The sequence below is a fragment of the Petromyzon marinus genome, chromosome 4, assembly GCF_048934315.1.
Source record: "Petromyzon marinus isolate PM22_M1 ecotype Great Lakes invasive population chromosome 4, UKy_Petmar_22M1.pri1.0, whole genome shotgun sequence".
NCBI classification, from domain to species: domain Eukaryota; kingdom Metazoa; phylum Chordata; class Hyperoartia; order Petromyzontiformes; family Petromyzontidae; genus Petromyzon; species Petromyzon marinus.
This window is the reverse complement of record NC_133670.1, coordinates 13,654,643-13,681,061: the sequence shown is the minus strand read 5'-3', so window position 1 is coordinate 13,681,061 and position 26,419 is coordinate 13,654,643. Positions and strand designations below refer to the sequence as shown.

Below are 26,419 nucleotides of genomic sequence, written 5' to 3'. Positions count from 1 at the left end.
GTATAGTATTTTGTACAATTTCCATATTCTGCATTAGGGCATTTGTTAAAACTAGGGCTGTGGTGGATATGCACGCCTATAATCAGCACTTTGGAGGCAACAGTTGGTGGATCGCACAATGCTGTGAAACTCCCTTCCCGTAGGCGTCGAGGTGCCGTACCCTGGCTCGCCGGGAGAAGGCAGTACAGCAAGTAGACGATTGTCTTGTGATCGAAACGTCGTCGTTTTTTTGTTATCTTTTTGTTCATTTTCTTTCAACCTATCTACGTGACTTTACCAAAAGACCCAAAGAATATGAATTCCTGCAGTCACGAAAGCTTTAAGTCAAGATTTGATTCACCATCTGTTTCCATCTGTACGAGTGTTGCCCCTCCCCCCCTCACGTGCGTGGGTTTACTCTGGATGCTCCGGCTTCCTCCCATATTTATAAACTCCTGATTAATTCGCTGAAAATATCTTGAAATAAAAACCCAATGTGGCAGGACCCTCGTTAAGAAGAGTCATACGACTCAGTATGGCTTTCCTGGATAAATAAGTAAATTATAAATAAATGAAAACCAAGCGAGGTGGCATAGACACCGCTGTGTATATAGTGATTGAGCTTTTGTCATCCTTTTAATGTTTCGTGGCAATATTCTAACGATTCTGTCTATTAATGGTAGAAACTATTTTTAAAAACATTTCAGGCAAGAGAACGGTTGGTAATCAATTATTTTATACTTAGATTGACGTATCCACAGCCTTGATGAAAATTCATATCAACTCTATGTAAAATTGAAATGTGAATAATTTTATACTCATAATTGGTTCTGCTGACATTACCATAACAAATGTTTCACAAATAATTGGAGCCCAATGTTTTGTGAATCGAATATATCTTCTGTTAAAAATATTCAGGCTTATCGATTGCCTTTTTATGGTTGCCAGTGTTAACATATGGATTAATTCTGGACTTGAAATGATTGTATATGACAATTTGTGATACATTGTACAAGACAGTTGTTAATAATACAGTCAAGAAGCATAAATTAACATTTAAATATAAAATATGACCATGTGGAGATGAAGCAATGACATGAGCGTGTGTCCAGGAGCTAAATGGATTGTTTGTTCATGAGACCAGGAAGGAATGCAACAAATTGAGGAAACCTTCAACCAGTAGCAGATAAGCCATGGATGATAATACATTTGCTGTATGATAAACAGGATATCATAGTTTTTTTTTATTTGCTGTAGGTATCCATGGAAGCCCATACCCTTAGAAACCGGCGAATGATCAGCCGAGTTCATCCCGACTCCAGAGGCTGCACATAAACGCACGGGCACGAGGGTCATCACCTTCTCAGGTCGCCATGTCTGGGGAAGACCAGGGTGACAGGACAGCCCTGCTCGCAGCCGCCACGGCGAAGGCAATGGCTGCAGACGACGCCGACGAAAAGGCCGAGGCCACGGACAACTATGGCTCCACCAAGGAGAATGGGAAGGTGCAGGACCTCTTCCACGAAGAGACTCAGGCAAGGGATTCCTTTCCCACACACTGTCGCCTGTTGTTATGCACGCAAGCAGTAGTACGTAATAGCCACACGTCATTGTTTCTTGGAGACGGATGCCCGCACGCACTAAAATGCTCTGTACGATTGTGACATTTGCCCCTTTTGATTTACTTAAGATTCTGCCCACTTGCTGTGCTGTTCTGCTCTGTACTGTCAGCGATCGGTGACCTCGGTAACTTAACACATTGCAACAGGCTTGGGCTTGGGGTGCATGGTGGAAAGCGAAGTTACTTGCGAGGAAGCCTTCCCTCTTTGGCACGTGGACGGGAGTGTTCACATCCTGCCTCGTCAACATCCTTGGGGTTGTTTTGTTTCTCAGGACGGGCTACGTGGTGGTAAGGAGATGTCTGTCTGCAGCTTTTAGAGAAACTGATAATGTTACTGTGACTGTAAGCTACACTTCAAAACCTCTCAGAATCTGCTCAGCCTGACCATGAATATATTTAATTTTCTGCCAGGCATCCGCACACCCATGGGCAAAATGTTAAATGGACTTTGATGTAGAAAAGGTCGCTGATGGGTAACATGTATCATGATTTCATAAATTATAACTTTTTCTATTATCCCCACACTTTGGAGGAGAATCGCCAGAGATCACTGATTGTAAGTGTCGATAATGGGATTCATGGCGAGTGGTGGTGCTGTGGTTAGTTGGACAAACCTGGCCACCGGAGTTCATTGGTCACTTGAGTTTGTGGTTCCAGCCAATGGCGAACAACAGTGGCAAGTGATATCTGGGACCCCCTTTTGCCAAGCCGGACTGACCAATGGGGTGAGGTATGATCAAACAACCTCCATGACTGCCATGGCATGGAAAATATTTCATTTAGCAGTGACGAAAGGTTGTAAAAAAATTTTTTTTATGTTAATGGCACAATTTACTGCACTGGCCGTTATAACTTTGCACCTGCTTTGTGGGAGTGGCTCCAAATGAAAACATGTAAATATGACTCATTGTAATTTGTATATGTAAGGTTGTGTTATATTGATACTGAGCCTGGCAGAAAGATAAAGATATTAAATTTAATCATGGCACCTCTTAGTGGCTGCATTAAACAATTTTTCATTTCAGATAACATTTCATTTATCAACACATGCTGACATATACACACTTTGATTCCTCTTCATGTATGTTGAACTTCTTTCGCACCATACATAGCCAATCTTGCTAATCAGTGGTGCGGGGGAAGGACAACAAACTAAACACAAAGCAGTTCTCAAGAAATCCGTTTTTAATATAGTTGATTTGAAAGTGCATAGGTCCAGTGGCTTCCTAATATCCAGATGAAGAGCGTTCCAAATGGTGCAGTTGTATATCTTTATGTTGACAATTGGTCATGAAGAGGTAGTAACCATGTGGGCATGAGTCCTTGACCAACTCAAGCCACGGTTCTCTGTCTCCTGACACTCCTACAGCCAGCCAGCCAGCCAAAACATCAAAGAAAACAAAATAAATGTGAGAGTTACAGTACGTATGGCATTGGGAGCATCTACTTTTTTCCCAAAAATTTGACAAATTTGTATTCAGTCAGTCGGTTTCTTTTTTCTGAAGCTCATTGAGCTAAGATACTCTCTTCAATGATATTGTGCCACTAAAATACGATGTGATTTTGTGGTACCAAACTGCAATGGAAACTGAATGCTGCACGGATGGCTAAGGAAGGGGCCTTGGCATTTGTCACTGCCAAGTTAAGGCTATGGCTGTCTGAGTGTTAATTATTTAGGCATGCAATGTGTGTTGCCAGTGGCTTCCGAAATATAATTTATCTTATCTTGTGCTAAGACAAACATATAACGGATACCCCTCTTGTCTGCTTGTCTATTTTGTTATCTTAGATTTGCAATAAAATGCTTTTTTCTGCTCTGAGGCTCTTCCCCATAGTGTGCAAAGTAGTACATCCATTAGTAGTGCATTTTGGTGCTCTCTTGTTAGTATTTGGCTGGTATCATGAATCGTAGATCCAGTTTCATAATATATTTGTTTTAAACCTTGCATGCTTGCTGGGGGGGAGAGGTGATGAAAATGATGTGTACACCTCTGCACAATGCTCTTCAACGTCCCATGCAGACCACAAAATCCGAAGTCAGCCGATGAAACCTCTCCTCATCTAATTAGCCCCAGGAAACGTGCCCCTGTCTAACCTCGCAGCTCCTTTCCACCGCCCCTGTGCTGCTGCAGAGCGCTGCGGGTAGCCGGACCCCCTGGTGGAGGAGCCAATTCTTCGTGCGGGAGCCCGTGCTTTTCGGCATGTGGGACGGTGTCTTCACCTCCTGCATGATCAACATCTTCGGGGTTGTGATCTTCCTGCGCACAGGCTGGCTGGTGGTAGGCTGGGCTGGGACCAGGGAGGCTCCAAGTCGGTGGGGCTATTAGCGGAATTGGCTGAAACTTTTTTTTAATTGGTGCTCAATCGTCAGATCTGGTTAGGCAAACAGTGCATTTCCTGTGTTGGTCTAGACAGGACATGAGAGGAAGTTTGATCTTCTGTGCAGTCTCTTACTCATCCATATAAACCTAACTTTGATCAGATTTCTGGTCCATCTAATTTATAATTTTTCCCCCAGACTTAAGTACAGTACTGTATTGCACATGTACATTTGTAAGTATGCATAGAGGCCAAAAAAAGCATGACATTAAGATGATATGCTATGCTATTAATGGTCAGTGTTTGCAGAGTTGTCGTTGGCAGCTTGATGACACTCAGTTCCACGTAATCAGGTTGATTAAGTCATTCTATGTCATTTAAAATCTTTAACCCGTGTAATTCAAGAAATGCACTTGTTACCCACCTGGTCTAATGATGTGCACCTGTATTTGCAAATTCTACGGAATTTGCCTATACCAATTTTATTTTCATTTCCGGCTCACCGAGTGACCTACACGAGAGGTTGGAAAGGGCGCTCCAGGCCTCACAGTGCACACCTTTTGTTAAAGACCATGCCATGCACATGTTCGGAGTCTGTGTTAAGCCTAACTTTTTTGTAAAGAGTGAAACATTTCTAGACATTACATATACATAGGTATTTTTCTTTGTCGGAGTGTACAATAACCTAGGTATGAATACTTGTGAAATCAAAGAAGTTTAGGAAGAAAAAATAACAACGCTACTTTTTAAATATCTGTTAAACTTTTATTCTTGTAGTATGATCGCAGTACTCTATAATTGAATGTAACAACAGTAAAAGGCCTTTACATATTTTACGATCGACAGTTTTCCACTCAAAATTACATTTGAGACGTGTCCCGCTCCAGGGACAGTGTCTGGCAGGGAGTTTGACGGGGGGGGAGGGCGATAACACCTGCCAAACGGTAATGTAAGTGTCCTAAGGCGAGCTCAGAGGGGACAGAACCCTCCCGTGGAGCAGAAGGGAAAACGTTCGGAGTTACCGACCGTTAAAACCGCGACTCTTGAGCCTTTTGGCTTGTTTTGGGTTTAAAGCAATATGTGTCAGAAAAGTTAACCTCGGGTTATAAAAGCAGAGCAATGGTATAATAACAGTTGTGGATGGATTTTCCACCTGGAATCGCTGCGTATTTGAGAAGTACATTTGTGTTTTTAAAAGAGTTTAGTAGCCTACTCTTTCCTGTTCCCAAGAAAGAATTTTCCATAAAGATCACCATACTGTAAATTAATTTAAAACATTTGTATTCGCCTCAAACATTCTGAAATATAATAGTAATGGTAATTGATTTCTAAGAATGGTGAAAACATCCCCAAAACCGACTGTAGCCTCAATGCAGAAAGTGCAACGCTTTTCTGCAAGACTCTCCTTCATTTATGTTGTATTCACTTGCATCAAGGATTTTTTAGGCGCAAAGAATATATTTAAATGTTCACTTCTTCAACAGTGCAATAGTAAATAGCCAGTATGATTGTAAAGATGCAGCAATTGATCAATGAATATGCATCCTTAAACTAAATGATACATGCATCGTATTGACTGTGTCAGGATTAATGTTTCTTATTTGTATGTTGTATGCAATGGGTTCACGTGATCCCTGCAAACTCTTGAGGCTGCTACATTAATTGCATTGTGAAAAAGAGAAGAGATTCCTAAATATAAATAAATTACTGGGGAATGGGGGGGGTGAGTAGTTAAATGTCTAAGAGCCAGCATGTGGATAAAATTATCCATTATGAACGCAATGTGTGCATTGAAAAGCACGCATGCAAAGTACATTCCCAAAGAGTAAATGCAGCAGGTTTTACCTAGAGCCTCAAAGAGCCTTTCACTGGCCCGAATAAGCTGACATTTCCCAAATGGAGAGGAAAAACGCTCCAGAACATTTGTGCGTGCAAACAGAAATTACCAATTTATCTCTCTAACAAAATAAACCACCAGGGATAGATGCAATTATTGTTTTTTCAAGCGTCCACGTCTCTCGTACGTAAATCAAGGAAACTCTTTGCAGTAATTTTGTGTTTTTGCTGTATGCTGGTTACAGCAGCCTCGCTAGATGAAACACATAGCATGAATTACCATGTGGCAGACGTGCGTCATGGCACAGGCGAGCACAAATCCGTTCCGGGTCAAGGGTCATTGGCTGCAGCCCTTGGGTGAGCTACATTTGCTCGCCGGATGCACGTTAATTTTTTTTAGAATATTCATGAAGGTTGAAAGGTATGTTGATTTCACATCTAAAGAGCATGGGAAGAACAGGGCTGCTGCTATACATGTATAATAATATATGTTTAAAATAAAAAAGCCACTACATCATATGCCAAAAAATTGTCAACCAATCTCCCATAACACTGTAAATGGTGTTCTCCAAACAATACGAAAGTAGATAAGGCTCTCCTACATAGTACGAACATACTTTATAGCTCTGTCATTAGTTCAGTTTGGTGTACATGTGCAGTATATTAGTCCACCCATTGCAAAAGCTGTGAGGCCTTGAGGGCATGGAGCCAACTGCCCTGTTTATTACTTGGAGCTGCCCTGGCCCTATTCCAGATTAATCCACAGTCTGTAAAAAAAATACTGGGATTTTTTTTATATTCAACATTGTTGCTGGTAATTAAATTAAAAACTCGTGAGATCATTATGGTATTTATGCTGAAACAGCAATCATGTCACGAGCAAACATTGTGCTACACGTGTCGCATATTTTATCTTTACCCTACAGTTTTTTTTCTTGACCCGTGCATTCTGGTTTTACAGGTTTATAGCCACTGCTCCTGAAATGAAACTTGTAGTCTGAAGCAAATGTAACTTGTAGTCTGAAACAAATGTAACTTGTAGTCTAAAACAAGTCAACCACGTAACGGATATGTGTCCAAACCCCAAAAACGCATAATGACAATTATCCATTACTCTGCTTTAACGACAGTATGCTGAATAGAATTAAAACTTTTTTGAAGACACATGTCCTTAGATCAAAGGGAAAGGCGATAGTGCTGTTCTTTTGTGTATTTTCAAATAACGTTTGTACAGACATTTTATTTGTTTATAAATGGTTGTTAAATAAGGATGAGCTACAGTGTCCTGGATCACAATGTTAAATTAATCTTAAATAAGACCACTTAACAGTTTTATACAAATCCTAATACCACAGCAGTTTTCCACATTTTACATTACAGGGAAAATAGTACAATTATCCAAAAATAATCCTATTACTACCTCTTTTAAACGAATATCACAGCCTGATATAGACGTACACCATTGTATTTGTATTTCTAATCCATTAAAAGTAGATGATGATAGTCAACGTCAATCATAACATTCATGTCGACACCCAGATAACTTCGTCAAAATTAAGCGCCGCTTTCTTAATAACTTCAATCGACATTCCATCCTAACAAACATCCCTTCCTCGTTTAGACCATCTGGCTTGTCTGTCAGCTCACATTGGCGCACAGTTCTCAACGGCTATTGGCATTATAGCACAATTTGAACGAGGGCAATATGCATACGATCTCATGTTCTTGGTTCTTTCGGTAAAGTCACGTAGATAGAAAACAAAATTAAAAGCAAAAAACCCACGATGTTTCGATCGAATTCCTGCAGTCATGAAAGTTTTAAGTCTAAAAATGCGTACGAACGTTTGGCGCGACTGCTTACTGTATCACCGTGCGAGCCGTCACTCGCATCGACAGCCAGAGTACTTGGCTCGCCCATGACTGCCCGTGCCAGGGAAATGCCGGCGTGCTGCTGGGGGTGCTTATGGTGTTCCTCGTGATCCTCGTGGCCCTGGTGTCCGTGCTCTCGGGCATCGGCGTGTGCGAGCGCTGCAAGATCGGCAGCGGCGGCATCTACTTCATGATCTCCACCGTGCTCGGTGGGAAGGTCGGCGGCACCATCGGCCTGCTCTACGTCTTTGGGCAGGTGACGGGCGCACCCGCCGCGCCGCCGACGGGAAATGCTGAGGAGGAATTGTTCGAAGTGGCCTGGAAAAGGAAAAAAATTTTCATCCACAGGATGCGTCGATGGTTGACCTCCATATCCTTGGCCGATGTACACTTGTTAACCCATCAAACTCCACGAGCTTGTATGTGCAGGTACCCCCTGCAATCGGGATTTTTGTCTAAAAGGTCTCACCTGGTTCTAAATACAGTACAGGTAAATTAATTGACCTGCACACTCAATACATATTGGCAGTGTATGTACTTGTCGAGATACTCAAGATTGTATCAATAACATATAACATTTGCTGTGGTGGAGTGCATAAGGATGACGTTATTTAAATGGAGCGAGTTGCAACTGCTGCACGGTAGATGCAGACACAATCTAATTTTCCATCGCTACTGCGGCTGCTACTCAGTGCGTAGTGGGCGCTCTGTACGTGACGGGCTTCGCCGAGTCTGTGGCCGATACGTTCGGGCTATCCAACATCTGGGCGGTGCGTGGCATCGCCATCGGGGTCGTGCTGGGCCTCCTTGGCATCAACCTGGCCGGGGTGAAGTGGGTCATCCGCCTGCAGCTCGTACTGCTGGCGCTGCTCGCCGTGTCCATGCTCGACTTCGTCATCGGCTCCTTCACGCACCTTGACCCCGGTGCGTGCGTGTGGCCGAACTATGGAGTGTGCAGGCGGTGCAACTGTATGAAGAGGGGGGAGGGGAGGAGGGTAGGAAGACAAACAGGGATTCCCCATTTCATCTCTTGTACCAAGTCCCGTACCAATCACTTTACACCGTGGATGTGTGTGTGTACACACGTGACATGGTCTAGAGTAGAGATGGACTGATGTGGTACAGAAGGAGGTGGAGCTGATTGGACTTGCCAATGAATGGTGCCAGCAGTGTCAAGATCGGCCTCTGTGGAGGAGGTTCGTGAAGGATGCTGCTGAGGATTTGGCGGCAGTTACCCTCCGGCAACAATGCAGGCCAGAGGAGCGACGCTCTCAAAAACGAGCAGAGTGGCGGGCGGCAAAAGCGCAGAGAGTTAGCACAGTGGAAAACACAGTTTGCGCATCTGCCAGTCATCGCAGTCAACTCGTGGCACCTGGGTCTGTTCCATGACCTCCTGCCAGCGGGCCTTCGTCACTTCACCTGGCCTCAAAGTGCACCTAGCATAGCACAAGTGCCGTGGTGATATCACCAGCACTTAGCGGTGAACGTCGATTTTTATGTTACACGTGAATCCGTGCCAAAGAGAGCTGTTGCCAAAGGTGGCAATGGTCACTACAGCACACTTGGGAAGGTCAGGCATGTACGTCGGTATTGGCTGTTCAAGCCACATTCACACTCGAATTTACCCTTGCACCACTTGTATCCCAGTGGTGGTTTTCTCCAGTATATGGCTGTGTGTACAGGAGCAAATGTGGAAAGGTTTATGGACTGGTTGACAGGGTGTTAACACGTGGGTGATTGGATATGTGGCATAGAGCCTCGGTACTCAACGTTTAGCCCTCGGGAACAACCAGAGGATAGCTTTTAATGCCAACATTTTTTTGCAATTTCTTTTATACAGTACGTGTCCATGCACATATGAAGCAAGTGGTCTACGTTATTTGAAATTTATGAACGTTAGACTTGGAAAACTAGACCATGGTATGAGCTCTTTTGTAGAGTTTCACAACTGTGGTATTTGTGTCCAGATGTCGAGCATGCTTGTTCCGGTGTCAAACAATGTGCTGGTGTAGTCCAACTGTGTAAAACATAGTCCGCTTTGCACGTGGAATTTTAAGAAATCCCATACCGCTATTTGAAAGATTATGGCATTGTTTGCCAGCACTGTCGCCAAATTAACGGCACTAGTCAGAGTGACCCTAAACAAAACGGCATGTCCTTGACAAAGACATACGTGTGGCCTGCAAACAATTTGAATGGTCTGTGACAACGGTAATCGCATTGTCCTGTTCAGCGTCGCTGTATGTAACTGTTCTGAAAGTTAAATATAACAAAAACAATGCTGGCATTTTCAGTGGCACTGTGCATGCGTGTGTGTGTGTGTGCAGAGAATGGATTTGTGGGCTACACCGAAGAACTGTTGAAAAACAACACCTTCCCGGACTACACCCCTGGGGAGAGCTTTTTCACGGTGTTTGGGGTCTTCTTCCCCACCGCAACTGGTAAGCAGATGTGTCAACCTCATGCAGAGACTGATTATGGTATAGGCTACTCTGGAGTAATGGTTAGCACACTGAACAGAGGTCACCGCTTCGACCTGCCGTCGCCTCTGTACATCCAGCAGTATAATGACACCACAGTTAGTCGATCTGCAGGTCCTGTACGGTAAAGTTTGGGTACTCCCACCTCTTCCAAGATGGCTGGTCTAGAGAGGCTGTCTGGAGTTCCCTCGAGTCGAGGCAATTGCAGCGCAGCACCTTTACTTTGATTATAAATATGATATTTGTTCTTGCCACATTCCTCTATCAGAGCAATTACTAATCGCAGTGCATGGTAACTACATTATTACATTCATATAGATCAATTGCTTTTAATAGCTCCAGTAGAGGACTAATTCTAAGCTAATTCCCCCAGTTTACTAAAGATAACCCACGATAACTTCATTAGAAACTTGACGAGCAACTTTTGATCGTGTTCTCAGTGTATCGTTTGCCCCACAGAGGGCCACAAAATAAACTAAATCAAATTTACTTTATTAATCCACTTATTGTCTACACTGAAAAAAAAACTATTTTCTGGGCAATGACATTTTAATGTAAAAAAAATTCTGCGTAATAAATCCGACTGTTGCGTGCCTCAGGTGTGATGGCCGGTTTCAACATGAGTGGAGACCTCAAGACGCCATCCAAAAACATTCCCGTGGGGTCCTTGGCTGCAATTGGCATCACGTGAGTGTGAGATGCTTGGGACGTGGAGTGCCCTGCAGTGTCGTCCCCTCGTGGAACACACCGAGGCTACTGGTTTTTTTATCGGGTGGTCCGGATGTATTGTGACCCCACCCCCGCCCGATTTAATTCTCTAAAACTGAAAACTTTGCATACCAATGGGTGTGAAAACAAAAATGAATCGTCAAAGTAAAAAATTGTTCTGGGTGAGTTAATTGGGAAGGGGGGTGGGTCACGAAACATCTTCTGGGACACCCTGTGCAATCGAGAGTAGTTTAAACTGCCGCAAGTGGTAGTTTCAGAACAACGTGCATTGAGTTGTATCATAGCAATATATCTGATTTTCTTTATTAACACAACATATTAGGTTACTCAAGATGTAAAAAAAGCCAACAATGCCAGCATTATAGTTTGTTGCAGCTACTCAGACAATGCTTCATTAATCGGACATTAAAGTATGCATATTAATTGTAAGTATAACAATATAAACTAAGTAAATATAAATTTTGATTTAAAGCTTTCGTGACTGCAGTAATTCATATTCTTAGTTTTTTCGGTAAAGTCACGTTGAAGAGAAACAACAAAATAATAAAATATATATATAAATATATATGTTTTATTGTTTTATATATATTTTATTATTTTGTTGTTTCTCTTCAACGTGACTTTACCGAAAAAACTAAGAATATAAGTAAATATAGTTTAGGGTAATTAACAAAAGAAGTGAAGTGATGAAGAATAGTGATTGTTGAAAACTCATCTCTTTAGAACTGCTTTTTGTTTTTAGTTTGTTGTCCTTCCCCCGCACCTCCAATTAACACGGTTGGCTATGTACAGTGTGAAGAAGTTCAACAACATACACACACACATGCATGTCACCTTGTTTCTTTGTTGTTGCTCACATTGCTTATTTGATTAACTAAACCAAATGCATGTCAAGGGTAGGAGGAGAGTGGCATGAGACCGACCCCTGGTGGGTCTGTCGACACATCACATGTGGTTCTGGCTTGCTTGCCAGTATCAAAATACAGTAAAACCTTGGATTGCGAGCATAATTCGTTCCAGAAACGTGTTTGTAATCCAAAGCACTCGTATATCAAATCACTCGTATATCAGTTGTGATCACGTGACGCTCGGCAGACAAAGCGTATACGTACTACTCGTATTGCAAGACCTCCCTCGTTTATCAAATTAATATTTATTTAACATTTTTGCTCGTATTTCAAAACACTCGCAGACCAAGTTTCTCGCAATCCAAGGTTTTAATGTATTTGAATGTATTTGCTATGGTCTCCTGAACAGAAATAATGCTTTTAAAACATTTAAGCATTGCAAGCACATTAACATTTTTTATACTTGTTATTTTTTTTCATTGGAGGTTAAAACAACAGGCTTACATAACATGTTGGAGTTTAGAGTCGAAGTTATAGTTAAAATATAAACTGTGTTGATTTAAAATGGAATGAATTTTGGCAATCTTTTCAAGAATTTTTAACTATCCACTATTAACCAATATTTCTCTAAAAGCATAAAAAAATGTACATACTAAATTAATGAATACTTGGCATATAAACTAACTGCCACAGAGCTACTTTTCAAATAGGAATGACTCGTGCCAAAACAAATATTTCCACTTGAAACAATGCCATGTGTGACACCTGCGTGCCCTCTCCCGCTACCTGTCCAGGTGGTTCCTCTACCTCGTATTTGTGCTGCTGCTTGGAGCCACATGCACCCGGGAGGCTCTTCGGGTTGACTTCATGATCGCAGAGAAAGTGCGACCCTTCATTGTAAACTCATTATATCGAATATTTTGACATGGGGGTTTTAATCACACACATTTTGTGTATTGTTTATTGATTATTTAACGTGTAATATTAAAGGTGGATGTGCAGCCTTGTAATTTCTTGCTCACGCCACTGCTGGCTCGAGAGAGCCCGTCTAGAGCGTACTACGCTTACTCTTCCACACTGGACAGATGTCTTGGAAGAGAAGGGAGTATCAACACCCTGCCCCACCACACGCGACCTGCCGATTGACTGTGGTGTCCCCATTTATACTGCTGGGGTGGGACAGGAACCTTGCCAATTATTTCCCCTGCAGTTCTTGAAAATCGAACCCGTCTACCTCTGGATTGCAAGTCTAGTGTACCAAACATTACACCACTGCAGCATGTTATGTGGAGTATAATCTGCCTCAACAAATCGGAATATTTGGTATTTTTAACCAAATAATAACCCAGTAGCTTCTGTGGATTATAATGTATAAATGTTATACGCTGGGGTTCAATGTGTTAGGTGTCTCTGGTGGGATTCCTCTTCCTGGTGGGGCTGTATATCTCCTCGCTGGCCTCCTGCATGACGGGGCTTTACGGAGCGCCACGCATCCTGCAGTGCATCGCCCAGGAGCGGGTTATACCCATCATCGAAGTCCTCGGCCGAGGGGTGCGTCTGACACTTCACCTAATAAACACGTATTTCTCTGAGCTAAAACACCTGCAGCATCCCAAAACTATATTTAATTTGCTATCATCAACCGTGACCAATCCATTTCTGGATGGAGCCCCCCCCGCCCAAGCTATTGCCATTTCTTACCATCTTCTGATACAACAACATGTCTACCCATACTCTTTGGTTTTTTCGGTAAAGTCACGTAGATAAAACAAAATCAAAATAAAAGAAAACAACTAAATCAAATCACGACGTTTCGGAGGCAACACAAGCTTCCGTCTTCAGGTGGAACAGTCACAGCAAGATAGCTGTATCAAGTGGTGAGCTCTGAGACCCTCGGGCTTATATACAGGTTAAGGTGGGGGGGAGGAGCCAAGCGAGGAGCGATGACGGCGTGCGGGGCTAAGGTTAAGGTGGGGGGGAGGAGCCAAGCAGGGAACGACGACGAGGCTAAGTTAAGCCGTCTTTTTTTATGTTGAGGGTTCGGGGGAAGCGGTGGTTCACTGCACGGGGCAATGAAAAATGGTAAAAATGGTAAAAAAGGCTGTGCACTTATAAGGTAGCTGAAGTTTTGACTTGGTTTATGACATCTTTCCAGTGGTTGCTTAATTGCATGGCACCTACAAACAAAATGAGGGTACCCCTATGGGTTCCCCCTTGTCACCAGTGATAGCCAATGTTTTCATGGAGAAATTTGAATCAGACGCCATCCAGACATCCACACTTCGTCCTTCCCTGTGGAAGAGATATGTGGATGACACTTTCGTCATTTGCCCACATGGCCTCCCAGCTTTGGACCATTTCCTAGACCACATCAAGTCCAGACACCCATCCATCAAATTCACCATGGAAGTGGAGAAAGATGGCAAGCTGCCATTTTTGGATGTTCGGTTTGAGAGGAGGACTGATGGCTCTTTGGAACATTCTGTTTACAGGAAGTCCACCCATACAGATTCCTACTTCAAGCCTGATTCCCACCACCACCCGGCTCAAAAGAATTATCTCATCAAAACATTATACCATAGAGCTCATTGCATTTCTGACCAACACCACCTGACCAGTGAATTGAAACATGTACATCTAGCCCTCAAGATTAACCGTTTCTCTGACCGTATCATCTGCCAAGCAGTTTCTCCTACCATACAGAAGCAACCACTTGACACTCCGATCAAAATCATCACACTGCCATACATAGCAGGCGTCACCAAAATGATTTCCAAAATTCTAAACAAGCACAAGATCCAGGTTCGGTTAAATACAGTACACAAAATCCGTGATCTGATCCCATCCGTAAAGGATGTCATTCCTGACTTACAGTACCCCGGTGTTTACAAATTGAGTTGTATCTGCGGTGACTGCTATATCGGGGAGACGAAACGACATTTCTGACCGAATTCGCGAGCACAAATCAGATTTGAAACACGGCAGAACGAATTCTTCGGCCGTGGCTGATCATTGTCTCAACACAGCGGGTTCTCATGACATTATTTTCTCCGAAATCAAAGTACTATGCAAACCTCCCGGTTATTACCAAAGATTTGTCCATGAAGCCATCCAGATATACAAACACAGACACAACTTCATCCGAGAGGATGGTTTTAAATTAAGCAACCACTGGAAAGATGTCATCAACCAAGTCAAAACTTCAGCTACCTTATAAGCGCACAGCCTTTTTTACCATTTTTCATTGCCCCCGTGCAGTGAACCACCGCTTCCCCCAAACCCTCAACATAACAAATGGATTAACTTGGCCTCGTCGTCATTCCCTGATTGGCTCCTCCCCCCCACCTTAACCTCGCTCCTCGCTTGGCTCCTCCCCCCCACCTTAACCTGTATATAAGCTCGAGGGTCTCAGAGCTCCCCACTTGATGCAGCTATCTTGCTGTGACTGTTCCACCTGAAGACGGAAGCTTGTGTTGCCTCGGAAACGTCGTGATTTTATTTAGTTTTCTTTTATTTTGATTTTGTTTTATCTACGTGACTTTACCGAAAAAACCAAAGAGTATGAATCCTTGCAGTCACGAAAGCTTCAAATCTAGAACATGTCTACCACCTGCACATGAGCAGTGGACATCCTCTCGGGCATGTTCCCTTCATTGACTGGCAGTCCATCATTCGTGTTGACCACCGGCCATCATCCATTCGAGTGACATGTCCTCCCCAAATCCACTTGTCCGAACAGTCAATATGATGCCTATAACTTACATATTTTCTCTAATCCATGTTCTTCTTACTCTCAGTTAAGCTACAAGTACATATATCTCCAAGTAATGTTATTAAATACAATCTTTCATATGTCCTCTCCACAGCATGGCCCAAACAAGACACCTGTTTATGCTATCGGTGTAGTGGGCGTCATTACCACGGCCTTCATCTTCGTAGGCCAGGTCAACATCCTTGCGCCCATTGTCACCATCAACTTTCTGCTCACCTACGCCACCATCGACTACTCTTACTTCGCGCTCGCCATGACCTACGATGAGCAGCAGGAGCGAAGGCTGAGGCTGGCCTCTGGTGGCGTGAAGATGCAGCCCAAGCCGCAGGTTGCAGGTGGCATCAGGTCTGGACAGCCAAACGCAAGCGGCTACCAGCCTCTGATCGACAGCAACGGCGATGGCAACGGCGCAAACAGGGCTGCGGGCCAGGGTTCACTGCAGGAGTTCACCAAGGACATGGACCTTTTGTTTCCCAAGGAGTCCTCGGGCAGTTCTAAGGTTGATGCCAACAGCGGTCAGCAGCAGGCGCCCAGAAGAGGTCGTTCTCGTAAGCCGGCCAAGGAGACGTTACAGGACAGCTTCATGCTGGACCTGGAAGGACAGGTGTTTAAGACAAATGATCCCGAGAAGAGAAAATATGTTGACCCGATGAACGACGTTTCAGCCGAGAGTGACGAGCAGACGATCCACCAAGATCCCCTTCAAGACCTAGCCTCTTCGTCAGATTCTTCCCAGCAGGAAACACAAAGTAAACCCAAGTGGCAACTCAAGAGAGGCTCATCAGAAAGTGACTCAAAGAAAGGTGACAAATTCCAATTTAATATTAACACAACGAATGTAAAATACGAGTGTGTCTTGTTTGCTCAATGCATTATCAAATATGCTGGCTCAATATTTTACAAACTGTCATGGTTTATCCTTTTTGCTTTTGTCTTGCGATTCTTATTTTCCCGGTCATAATTATGCACCGTCACTAAAAATATCACCTGTGTTTTTTAACAGATATTGCAGAATCACGAAACCCATGGGAGGCAGAAATCAGCCAAATGTCAAACAAATTCTACGCAAAACTGTGCAATCGCTGGGTTTCTTTGCTTGGGGTATGTTTTCTTATGCATCAAATGTACTGAAATGTCATTGCAGTCCACTGTGCCCTTTCAAATATAAAATACCGATATAATTATGTCAAAACACATCCACATGGAAAGTACACTGTATGGGTGGACAGTTGTATATTAACAACTCCCATGCAGATATATCAAACTTGCCTGAATATGATCTGAAAGAGAACAATGACTCCTTTATGTCATTCTTTATTTCTGTCAAACATACTAAAATGTAAGTGTGCAATTGGCACGTAGGTGCCCTTGTGTTTTCACATTTATTAAGAGATGGGAAATCTGATTATTGAAATGATTACACTACCAATAATAATAAGATGGATTACTTGAATAATCAGATTACATAAAAAGTTTGGAAAAAAATAATCTCTGTTGCCACACGTGCCGCTGGACGGGAGGTGATGATATCATCGTCATCATCAACCTCGTCACACTTGCAGGGGGTTTCCTGCCCACGGGAGGTGGGATGTCGAGGCATCTGCCATGTTTAGAAGGGCCTGAGTACCGTAATCGACCACAAAAGTAGTCGGCTACAATGTTTTGCTGACTAATAATAATTCAAATTTCTAACGTGCACATTATTGACTCACTCTCAGAGAGAGAGCGCGACTCAGGTGTGAGGAGGAACCACAGACAAGTAGGCAGTGAGCCGATGCCAACAATTGCCCAAACTCTGCAGTCCTCTATTTATTAATTTGTTATCAGCCACTTAATTATTGTTTACTTCAACTAATTGTCCAAGCTGTAATATGTATCAATATATGTATAGTATACAGCACCCTTCATTTAAAATACATAAATTGGATATTTGGAGGAACAAGTTGTTTTGATTAGAAGCTGCTTTGCAAAGTGAGACGATGTAAACCACAGAAGACAATGTGACAATTACCCATGTCATTATGTATCTACTATTCACACACACTTGCTTTTACATTTTAATTTATATTGATGCAGTGAATATAATTTGAGAAACAGTATACAGGATATGGTGGAGTCATTATCCAGCAACTTTTTGGATTTCCCTTAATGGTAGCATTGTCAAATCAAATTGTACAAATCGAACAACTTTCTGGGATGAGGACATGCTGCAGACTTCAGGCTTATATTAAAACATCCTGTATCAGTTTACTCCGTTAAATCATGGATAACTTGCCTTGCAAACGTTTTTAAAACGTCTTACGACATCTCACGACTTTTTGAGGTTCGTTTGGTAACTTTCCAATTTAAGGACTTGTCAACCACCGCTGGCTATGGCGGGCGAATAATCATGGTCCTTACTTCCATGTGATGCCTAAGTGAAAAAACGGTGCGGTGCCCACAGATGCTCGTCTGTCTTGTAGTCATGATGGTCATCCAGTGGATCTATGCGCTCGTCAACCTCGTGGTGGCGCTGCTGCTGCTCATTTACATCGGCCAGTCGAGCCCAGGCTTGCCTCCAGGTGAGCAAGGTGTAGAGCAACAACAACTCCTGAGCCATTCAAGTCATCATCATCATCGTATTTGTCGCACACATTATACCGCGCATGTACATCTCGAGGCACCAGGACAAAGGGATGTTGGAGAGAACCCCTCAACAATGAAGTGATTGCAGGCCAAATAAAAGGTTCCTAATAACACGGTATAGACAAATACAGTAATAGCCCTCGTTGAAAGCGGCAGATCCATGGCCCCCAAAAGTGCCGCGTTGAGCGAAACACACGGAATGTAACGATAAGTTTGGCAGGATGTTACGTACGCACACACAGATGGCGGGACAAATAACTGAGGGTACGCCGCCGCGTTCCTGTATCATTCCACTCATCCCGCAGTCGTTTGTCGTCGAGTGTTCAGAAGCCCCGTAAGAAATGGGCGCATTCCCTGTTAGAGCGGTGCCCATTCCGCGTTATAACGGTGCGTGTTCCACATTGTGCGTTGTGAACTCACATTAAGCTCGGACTTACTGTATGCACAACAAGAATAAACAGAATGTCATGAGGATTTGTGTTTGATAAACTTTTAAAAAAAAAAAATGCTGTTTGATCTGCAGAAGAGCTATTGCCAGAAATGTCAGTTGTTAATTGTGTTTACATTATTAGACAGAGATGATGATTATGATTGTGGTGGGATTATTTTATTTGTGCACCAATGTCAATCAACTCAGTCCCTTATTGTTTTGCTTGATATTAATGTATGATGCGTGTAGTTTAGAAAAATGACAGAACCTAGTACGTCGTTGCTTAAAATTGCACTTTATTTGCCGTAAAATTGCACTCTTTATTTGCAGGTATTGCAACAGACTTCAACTTTTTCACTTGGATAAAGTCCTTGTTCCTGAGAATGTGCAGGTAAATAAATGCTCAAATTACCAATTGTATCAATGTTAAGAGAAATGGCAAACGATAATATATCCACTGCTGGATGAAGAGCCTCCCCAGGTTGTTGCCTTCTCTTATGGTTCCGTAATGCCACAAACCATCTTCTGCACATGAGCTGATTTAATTACAAAGCTTAGTTCCTTGGTGGTCTACCCCTGCTTTGGCTGCCATTACAAAAATGCTTACATAATTTTAGTATTTCATTGATATACGTGTAACTTTTTTTTAAATTCGAGCCAGTGTCACTTTTTACTTTTAGAAGTGGGGAAAGACAAACACTTATTTTACACCTCTCACCTTCATTGTAATGTAATCGTATTTCAGAAATAATGTCCAAAACTCAATTATCTATCAACAGGGCACAACCAAAAAGAGTGACTATTCATTTTTGGTGCAATTGAGAATATGTAATCCATATTTTGTGCAAGTTCTATTTTGTCGGCCATTAAAAGCACTTCTCAGTTATTTACTCATTCCATACCTGCTGTAGCACTATGAATAGAAGTGCGAGTGCAGCTAATGTGATGTAAAAAATCAAATTTTGCACTCCCTGAAATCAGATTATAATCAGTTGTAAACTGATGACGTCAATGCCTGATTAAAGTAATACGTCACTGCCGTATTTCCTATCTAGCACGATATGCAGTGAAATTCCTTTTTTGAAAGGCTCATTTGGCTCAGGAACGCGAAGCCTTGTTCTTACATGAACAAACCTTCTCACAATGCATTGTGCCCGCAACATTTTCGAACGTTACTTTTTTATACGAGTCTATTTAGTCATACTTTGTATTATTGAAGGGTGTGTCTGGTACTTGGTAGCTATTAATATGCCTTTTTAAAACTGGTCCATGAGAAGTTATTTTTAAAATGTAATGCTCGCAAGGCCCCATGGTGTCAAATACAGTCTCCAAACCGTCTTAACTCTTAGCGCTTAGACTCGTATTCACGTGCTTTGTGGCTCTTGATATAGTGTTTTTGTTCCTAAATTCGAAAAAAATGGCTCTTGTTATTTTGGTTGCCGCCATAGCCTGAAACGCTGCTGATGAAATTTAATATTTTTCTTTTAAGGCAGTGGTGTTGATGAGCATAAGTTTGTTTGTTAATTGTGCTTGTGCACTACTGTCAACGCAGCAGCATCATTACATAATTTGTCTAGCGAGGTTTAGGTGCACTGAGGCTTTTCTATTCAGGTATTCCTTTTAGCAGCGCTTTTTGTCTTGACCGTGTATATGCAAATAAAGGCAGTGTGACAATTCCATTTAAATGGCTCTGCTACGGTGAGGTAACGCATTAATACATCATGTTACTATTCTAATAACGGTTGTGATTGATAGTTCTACGGAGCATGCGTGCTTACCCATAATAATTTTATCTAGCGCTTAATAACGTTCACTCGAGCTTGTAAGTGCTTCTTACAAGCTCGAGTGAACGGGATTGTGCATGCTATCTAGCTGCCAAATGCTTATGCGCTAGTGCTCACAAATCGTGATCATTATGGTGCTGTTATTCATATTAACAATAATTACTGTATATTCTTACTATTTTGCTTACTATTACAGCAATCCCTCACCAACCACAGGCATTATGTTACTGGGAAAGGCCGTGGTAGGCAAATACGCGCTTGGTAATATACAGGGCCTATGGGAAATATAGAGGGTTAGGGGGACCACAGCCACGGTCAGAATCGTCATAGCTTAACTAAGTCGCCTGTTTCTTCACTAAACACCGAATAAAATACTGTACATTACACAATTACATTAAAAAAACATTAATTTAACTTTCCATACTTTTTTAACATTGAGGGTAGATTTTCGGTAATTACGACAATGACGACGACGACGACAATGGGATAATTAGGGGAAAGGGGTGGTTAGAAGGAGGACTTAGCTCAGCCCCACAACAAACAGAAGCTAAGTGTGCGGTTGCAATGCGACGCGTCGGTCTCATACCCTGTGAGAATCACAACAAAACAGACGGGCAGCTATGACGCAACGCCACAATTGGCGCGGTGGCGCACACGAGAAAAACGTCGTCCCCGCAACATTTGTAACTGCATTTTTTGCGAACACGTGCTTAGCCTGTGCATGCGTAACATTTCCAAGCCGCATATTTGGTAAATTGGTATAGAGGTAATAAACCACGTGTACGTGAATTCCGCTGTTGGCAAGTTCGCGATTTGGCGAGGGATTGCTGTACAGGACAAAGCACAGAGCTGGACTCAACCAATGTTTCCTACAATGCTGAAATCACATTGTGCTTACCAGTGTTTACACATGAGTGCTACAACTGCATAGTTCGGTGAACTAGGGTACCTCACCATTTAGGATATACTGAAGGGATGATGGCCAAAGGATGAGACTGTTGATGTTATGGCAGCCAAAGCAGGGGAGCAAACTCGAGTGGCTGACCGCCCCAGATGTATGGCACAATCAGAGCAGCTCATGGTGCGGGAGAGAGAGAGGTTGTGGCATTAATAATACTGGTAGTAACGAAGTTGTAAACTGAGTGTACCAGCCTGCAATAGATCAATGTGTCCGTCCGTCCGTCCCCTTTCAATACTTTAACGAAGTGAAATCTCGTGCTGTTGGGGTGTAAAAATAAAATTGCGCAAAATTCCAATGTTCCTACCAGCCCACCCTGCAGGGACCTGTTTAAAACCTGTGACTGTTGAGAAAACCCATCGCAACAAAAACAAAGTTTCTGCAGGCTGGAAAAACGAATATCAAATGTGACTGACAGGCAGCAGTGAGAGAGAAAAAGTATAGACTGGTTTTGTCGTTCTTGGGACTCATCAATGCAGCACAGGCTGAAATGATCACTGCTGCTAAGTATATCACTTGGAATTGGTGACTGAGCATTGGTGATGATACTGTACTGATGAGCCCTAATAAGCCCTGAGGACGAAACCGTTCTACAGTTGGCTCTTTGTCAAGCTGCTGCCTGTTGGTTGATCACATTTACACAATGTATTAATGTTGACTTAGAACAAGATAACCACAATGAATGTATTCTTAGTTCTTTTGGTAAAGTCACGTAGAAGGGAAACAATCAAATAATAAAAATATGAAACAATAAAATTCCCACGACGTTTCGACTGCAACACAAGCAATCATCATCGGGTGTGAAAACCACCTGTGTTTTCACACATGTGGTTTTCACACCTGATGATGATTGCCTGTGTTTTCACACCTGTGGTTTTCACACCTGATGATGATTGCTTGTGTTGCAGTCGAAACGTCGTGAGAATTTTATTGTTTTATATTTTTATTATTTTATCGTTTCCCTTCTACGTGACTTTACCGAAAGAACTAAGAATATTAATCCCTGCAGTCACACAAGCTTTAAATCACAATGAATGTCTTAAGGAACTGTTGGATTTCGCATCATGGATGAGTCTGAGAGCTTTTGCACATGCAGTGCACGTTTTCGGGTGTTGTTGAAACTGGTTGTGGCTTCTTGGGACTGTGATTATGGCTATAGGGTAGTAAGGCCTTCATCTAGTAGTGGATAGAACATAGCTGACGAAAATGATTACAATTGTAACCGATCACTTTAAACGCAACAATTGTTTGCTATACTTGACTGTGATATATTTAGATAGAAATTAAAACATTTAACTCGACAAACTTTGATTTAAAGCTTTCGTGACTGCAGGTATTCATATTCTTGGTTCTTTCGGTAAAGTCACGTAGAAGGGAAACAATAAAATAATAAAAAATATAAAACAATAAAATTCTCACGACGTTTCAACTGCAACACAAGCAGCAATCATCATCAGGTGTGAAAACCACAGCAAGAAAATGTGAAAAAAGTGGCGGTTATTTTTAACGTTAGCACCACGGAGAGAGATTTGACAGTTTGTTCAGATGGACGAGTCCATTTATGTTCGAAAAAGAGGAGGGGGGAGACGAAAAATAATGGTTGCGGTCTGAAAGCCACCTTAAGCGTGATCAATCAATTAAGACTCGAAATGGTTTATCAAATCCTTCAAATGATTGCTAAGCCAGAATCCATCATCTCGGTTGAAATTGTCTCTGTGTTTGTATATGTGGATAGCCTCAGGAACAAATCTCTCATGGTAGCCAGATGGCTTGCAAAGAACCTCTGTCTTGGAGAAGTCAATGTCATGTGAACCTATTATTTTATTGTTTCCCTTCTACGTGACTTTACCAAAAGAACCAAGAATATTTAACTCGACAGTGAATTAGTTTGGGATCGAGCCACATATATTGCTGCTTCTCCAAATCAGTGACCTAAACCCCGAGTCAAATTAAACTGAAATTTCCAAGTGCCCATAGCTGATGAACACTGGTTGTTGTGCCACTCATTTCAGGAGAGGACCAGCACCGAAGGAGCAGTTTGTCGTGACTCCATCTCTCCTGCCGATGGGCCTCTCAACAACGCAGCTCACGCAGGAGAATGCGGATTTTGCCTCGCGTGACCGTTTCCACCAGTCATCTGTTGTACAACCTGCAGAATTCAATCACAAGCAAGATTAGAAAAGCTGGTTGATAAGATTTTACAATGGAGTTTATTCTATATTTTACCTACGATAAGTCATCCGTGATTCCTACCATTGTCACAGTTTTTTTTAGAAGTTTCTGTGCTCAATGTGATTAGGAGAGCTAATAAATGGAAATCTGGTATGTGTATTTTTAACCGATGTAGCCTAATTCGCGTACACTCAAAGCTGAAGGGGTACATGTTGAACAAAATAAAGGTTGAAAAATAGGAATAGGTTTTACCCGTTTTGGCAATAAAACCTTTTGCAAGGAATCAAGTTCGCATTAACCACAAGTACTACGAGTGCTTGATTATCTTTTATCGTTTAATTACACGTACAGTACTTGTGGTAACCACACGTACTTGTGGTGGTACGTGTGGTTAATAGACTTGATTATCACCAGTGTCAGACCAGAGAATGGCAAAAGGCGAACAGTACAAAGACAATGCCACACGAATCAGAACATTCATAGCTGGGGGTGAGCAGCTATATCATGGGGCCTTTTTTGCCAGAACATCTTAACACCTGTTGTATTGCCAGAAAGGGTAAAACCTATTCTTATTTTTTCATACTTTGATACTGGCAAGAAAGGCCCCAAAATAAAGGCTGCTGAAAAAAATACTGTATTATTGACATGTTTACAAATGAAAAGAGTGAATTATTTTAAACAAAATGAAATATTCACTTGACCAGTGTTTTGCCTTGTGATGCTTTGATTTTTCTTATCATTTATTGGTGTAGCTGATATGATTTTTACGACATGCAAAACACAGTGCAAAAGTAAAATGTGAATTTTTTTAATATCATGGTGAAAACTCATGACGTTTTCAACACTCACACAAAAAAACGATCGCATCCCTGTGCAAGTGAGATGGTTTTGCTGGGCCTTGTGAACAAGACGGGTCTGGTAGGAAGACTGACTCCAGGGCAGTGCCTCATTGCACCATTGAGATGCCTCAATGGTGCAATGAGGCATCTGGCACGCAGGACATGCGAGATGCCAACAGTTGAGTAGTCTGGGCACACAACGACATTGGCTTGGTGTAAATATACCTAGTTGTAAGTGGATGTAAATAAGTGAATGCATAAGCTGTAAACGCAATTGTTTACGTGATGCAGCACAGTAAATGCAAAAGCTAGATTATTAATTATTTTTACCAGGTTTGAACCCATTGGGGTGGAAATTATTCAAGGAGATCTTGAAGATCAAATCAATGGTATGTACACTTTCAATGTATGATTAATTTGTATGAATTTTAGTGTGTTACAACACAAGCATCGTGGTCATGTCATGTAAAGAATAAAGGGCCACATTCTCGACTTGTAGAAAAGACTGAAACATGTTTTCACGTAAAAATATAACGAGAATGAAACCTCGTCAAGGTAAAAATCTAACCTATATAGTCCTCAGCTTCCACAATGGCAGAATAACTTGATGAGATAAGTTATGGACTTTCATTAATCCACTGCTGCATGAGGGCCTCTCCATGCCGTGTTGATTTGGAGGGGTTTTACCATGCTTCATGCTGCTCCGTACGGGGTTGGTGAAGGGGAACCCAAAAGCCTTGTCAGGATTCTCTAAACAATGACATTTCCTGCGGTTGAGAACTGAAATCAGGTTGAGAGGTTTATTGAACAGTGACCTAACGACTATGTTACCACAAATCGCGGGATATTTGCATTACATTTTCAGCAAATATATTTAATTTCAACACAAAGCGGGGCTCCGGAGGCAAAAAACGTGGGTCCTAGCTGGGCTATAAATACTGGCATAGAGACGGGCACAGAGAAAAATACGGAAAAAACTGAAATACAGCAAGGGACGGTGAGGAGACCGACATAGGCAGACGCAAGTGACAAACAGAATTCTATGGGCCTAAAGCAGTGGGGTCTATACTTAAAATCCAATCTGACACCACTTGATGCCAGAAGAAATCTACATTGGATCATGTTCATCCATAACATCCTTATTGGAAAATATGCGCTATACTTAGCTAGTTATTTGACCCTATTGTCAAACCCAAGAAACCTAAGATGTCAATCTAAATGCCTTTCAGCTATCCAAAGAACACGATTTTGGAATAGGTGACAAAGCCTTTGCCTTTACAGCACCAATGTTTTGGAACAAGCTTGTTTCCTCCTTTAACATCCAAAAATATCCTGAAGCGGAAGATTAGTGCTGGATACAAATCACATGTGTGACTTTGATCCTGACCTTTGTATCAATAGTTCAATGTTTATATGCAATTTTATTGAGATACTGTGTGTTGTCTTGGTGTGGTCTGGGACTATTTTTGTTTTGCTGCCTTTCCCAAGCTGGGCTTTATTAATATGATACATTTATTATTTTATGTACATACTTTAGTGACTTTCTTACCTTTTCCTAACTTAACGTTTTTTGTGATCTTTGCTGTAACTTGCTGCCAACCCACCCCAACTGGACATCTGTGAAAAAGACTTTGATAGCAAACAAAACGCTGGAAGAAACCCCACACATGTGAGGGTATAACACTCAGAGCTCCGCATCGACAGGTTGGCAAACACATTTTTTTTTACCGCAACCTTGAGGCCACCTCACAGTCCAGCCAGATTGGGAGTTTTACGAATGTGCATTATTCACCAACCCTTGCCTCCAAAGAATGTACATTTTAGAAGTGTTTGCGTCTATTTGTCTAGTGTGTGAGGAATTACGACAATAAAGATAAGAATTTGCGCCATGGCCATTGGGTAAAGTCCAGCATTATTTGTTTAGGTTTTCAGTCAGAAACAAACTAACCATGTTTTAACAAGCTTTTCTATAGTGATCATTACGATGGCATTCTGGATGCAGTACAGAATGTCATATTCCAGTAACAGGGCTCATAGTCTTCATAGGACTACCACTTTCATTTAGATGCTATGGCTGACCTACAAAATGCCAAAGACAGTGACCAAGAAGGGTGCACAATCACGCCAGTTCTCTGACCTAACAATCAGTGGTGCTGAT

General features: G+C 42.1%; 1 protein-coding gene across 6 annotated transcripts in view; it reads left to right on the top strand.

The window, feature by feature from the left end:
• The window catches only part of SLC12A8 (solute carrier family 12 member 8), a 40,246-nt gene extending 14,094 nt beyond the window's left edge, over positions 1-26,152 (top strand). For 2 of the 6 annotated variants that reach the window (XM_076057469.1, XM_032946105.2), the window contains 13 exons: positions 1,237-1,514; positions 3,733-3,879; positions 7,689-7,880; positions 8,317-8,548; positions 9,952-10,065; positions 10,704-10,791; positions 12,476-12,563; positions 13,086-13,232; positions 15,548-16,256; positions 16,457-16,554; positions 17,897-18,014; positions 18,839-18,899; positions 23,263-26,152. In XM_076057469.1, coding sequence (XP_075913584.1) covers positions 1,353-1,514; positions 3,733-3,879; positions 7,689-7,880; positions 8,317-8,548; positions 9,952-10,065; positions 10,704-10,791; positions 12,476-12,563; positions 13,086-13,232; positions 15,548-16,256; positions 16,457-16,554; positions 17,897-18,014; positions 18,839-18,899; positions 23,263-23,428 — 2,322 coding nt within the window. In that variant the 5' untranslated portion in view covers positions 1,237-1,352 and the 3' untranslated portion in view covers positions 23,429-26,152. Of the gene's footprint in view, positions 1-1,236; positions 1,889-3,732; positions 6,177-7,688; positions 7,881-8,316; positions 8,549-9,951; positions 10,066-10,703; positions 10,792-12,475; positions 12,564-13,085; positions 13,233-15,547; positions 16,257-16,456; positions 16,555-17,896; positions 18,015-18,838; positions 18,900-23,262 lie in introns of those variants that run through there. The other 4 variants (XM_076057475.1, XM_076057479.1, XM_076057487.1 and 1 more) reach the window with 4 other exon arrangements.
• The last annotated feature ends 267 nt before the right edge of the window (positions 26,153-26,419 follow it).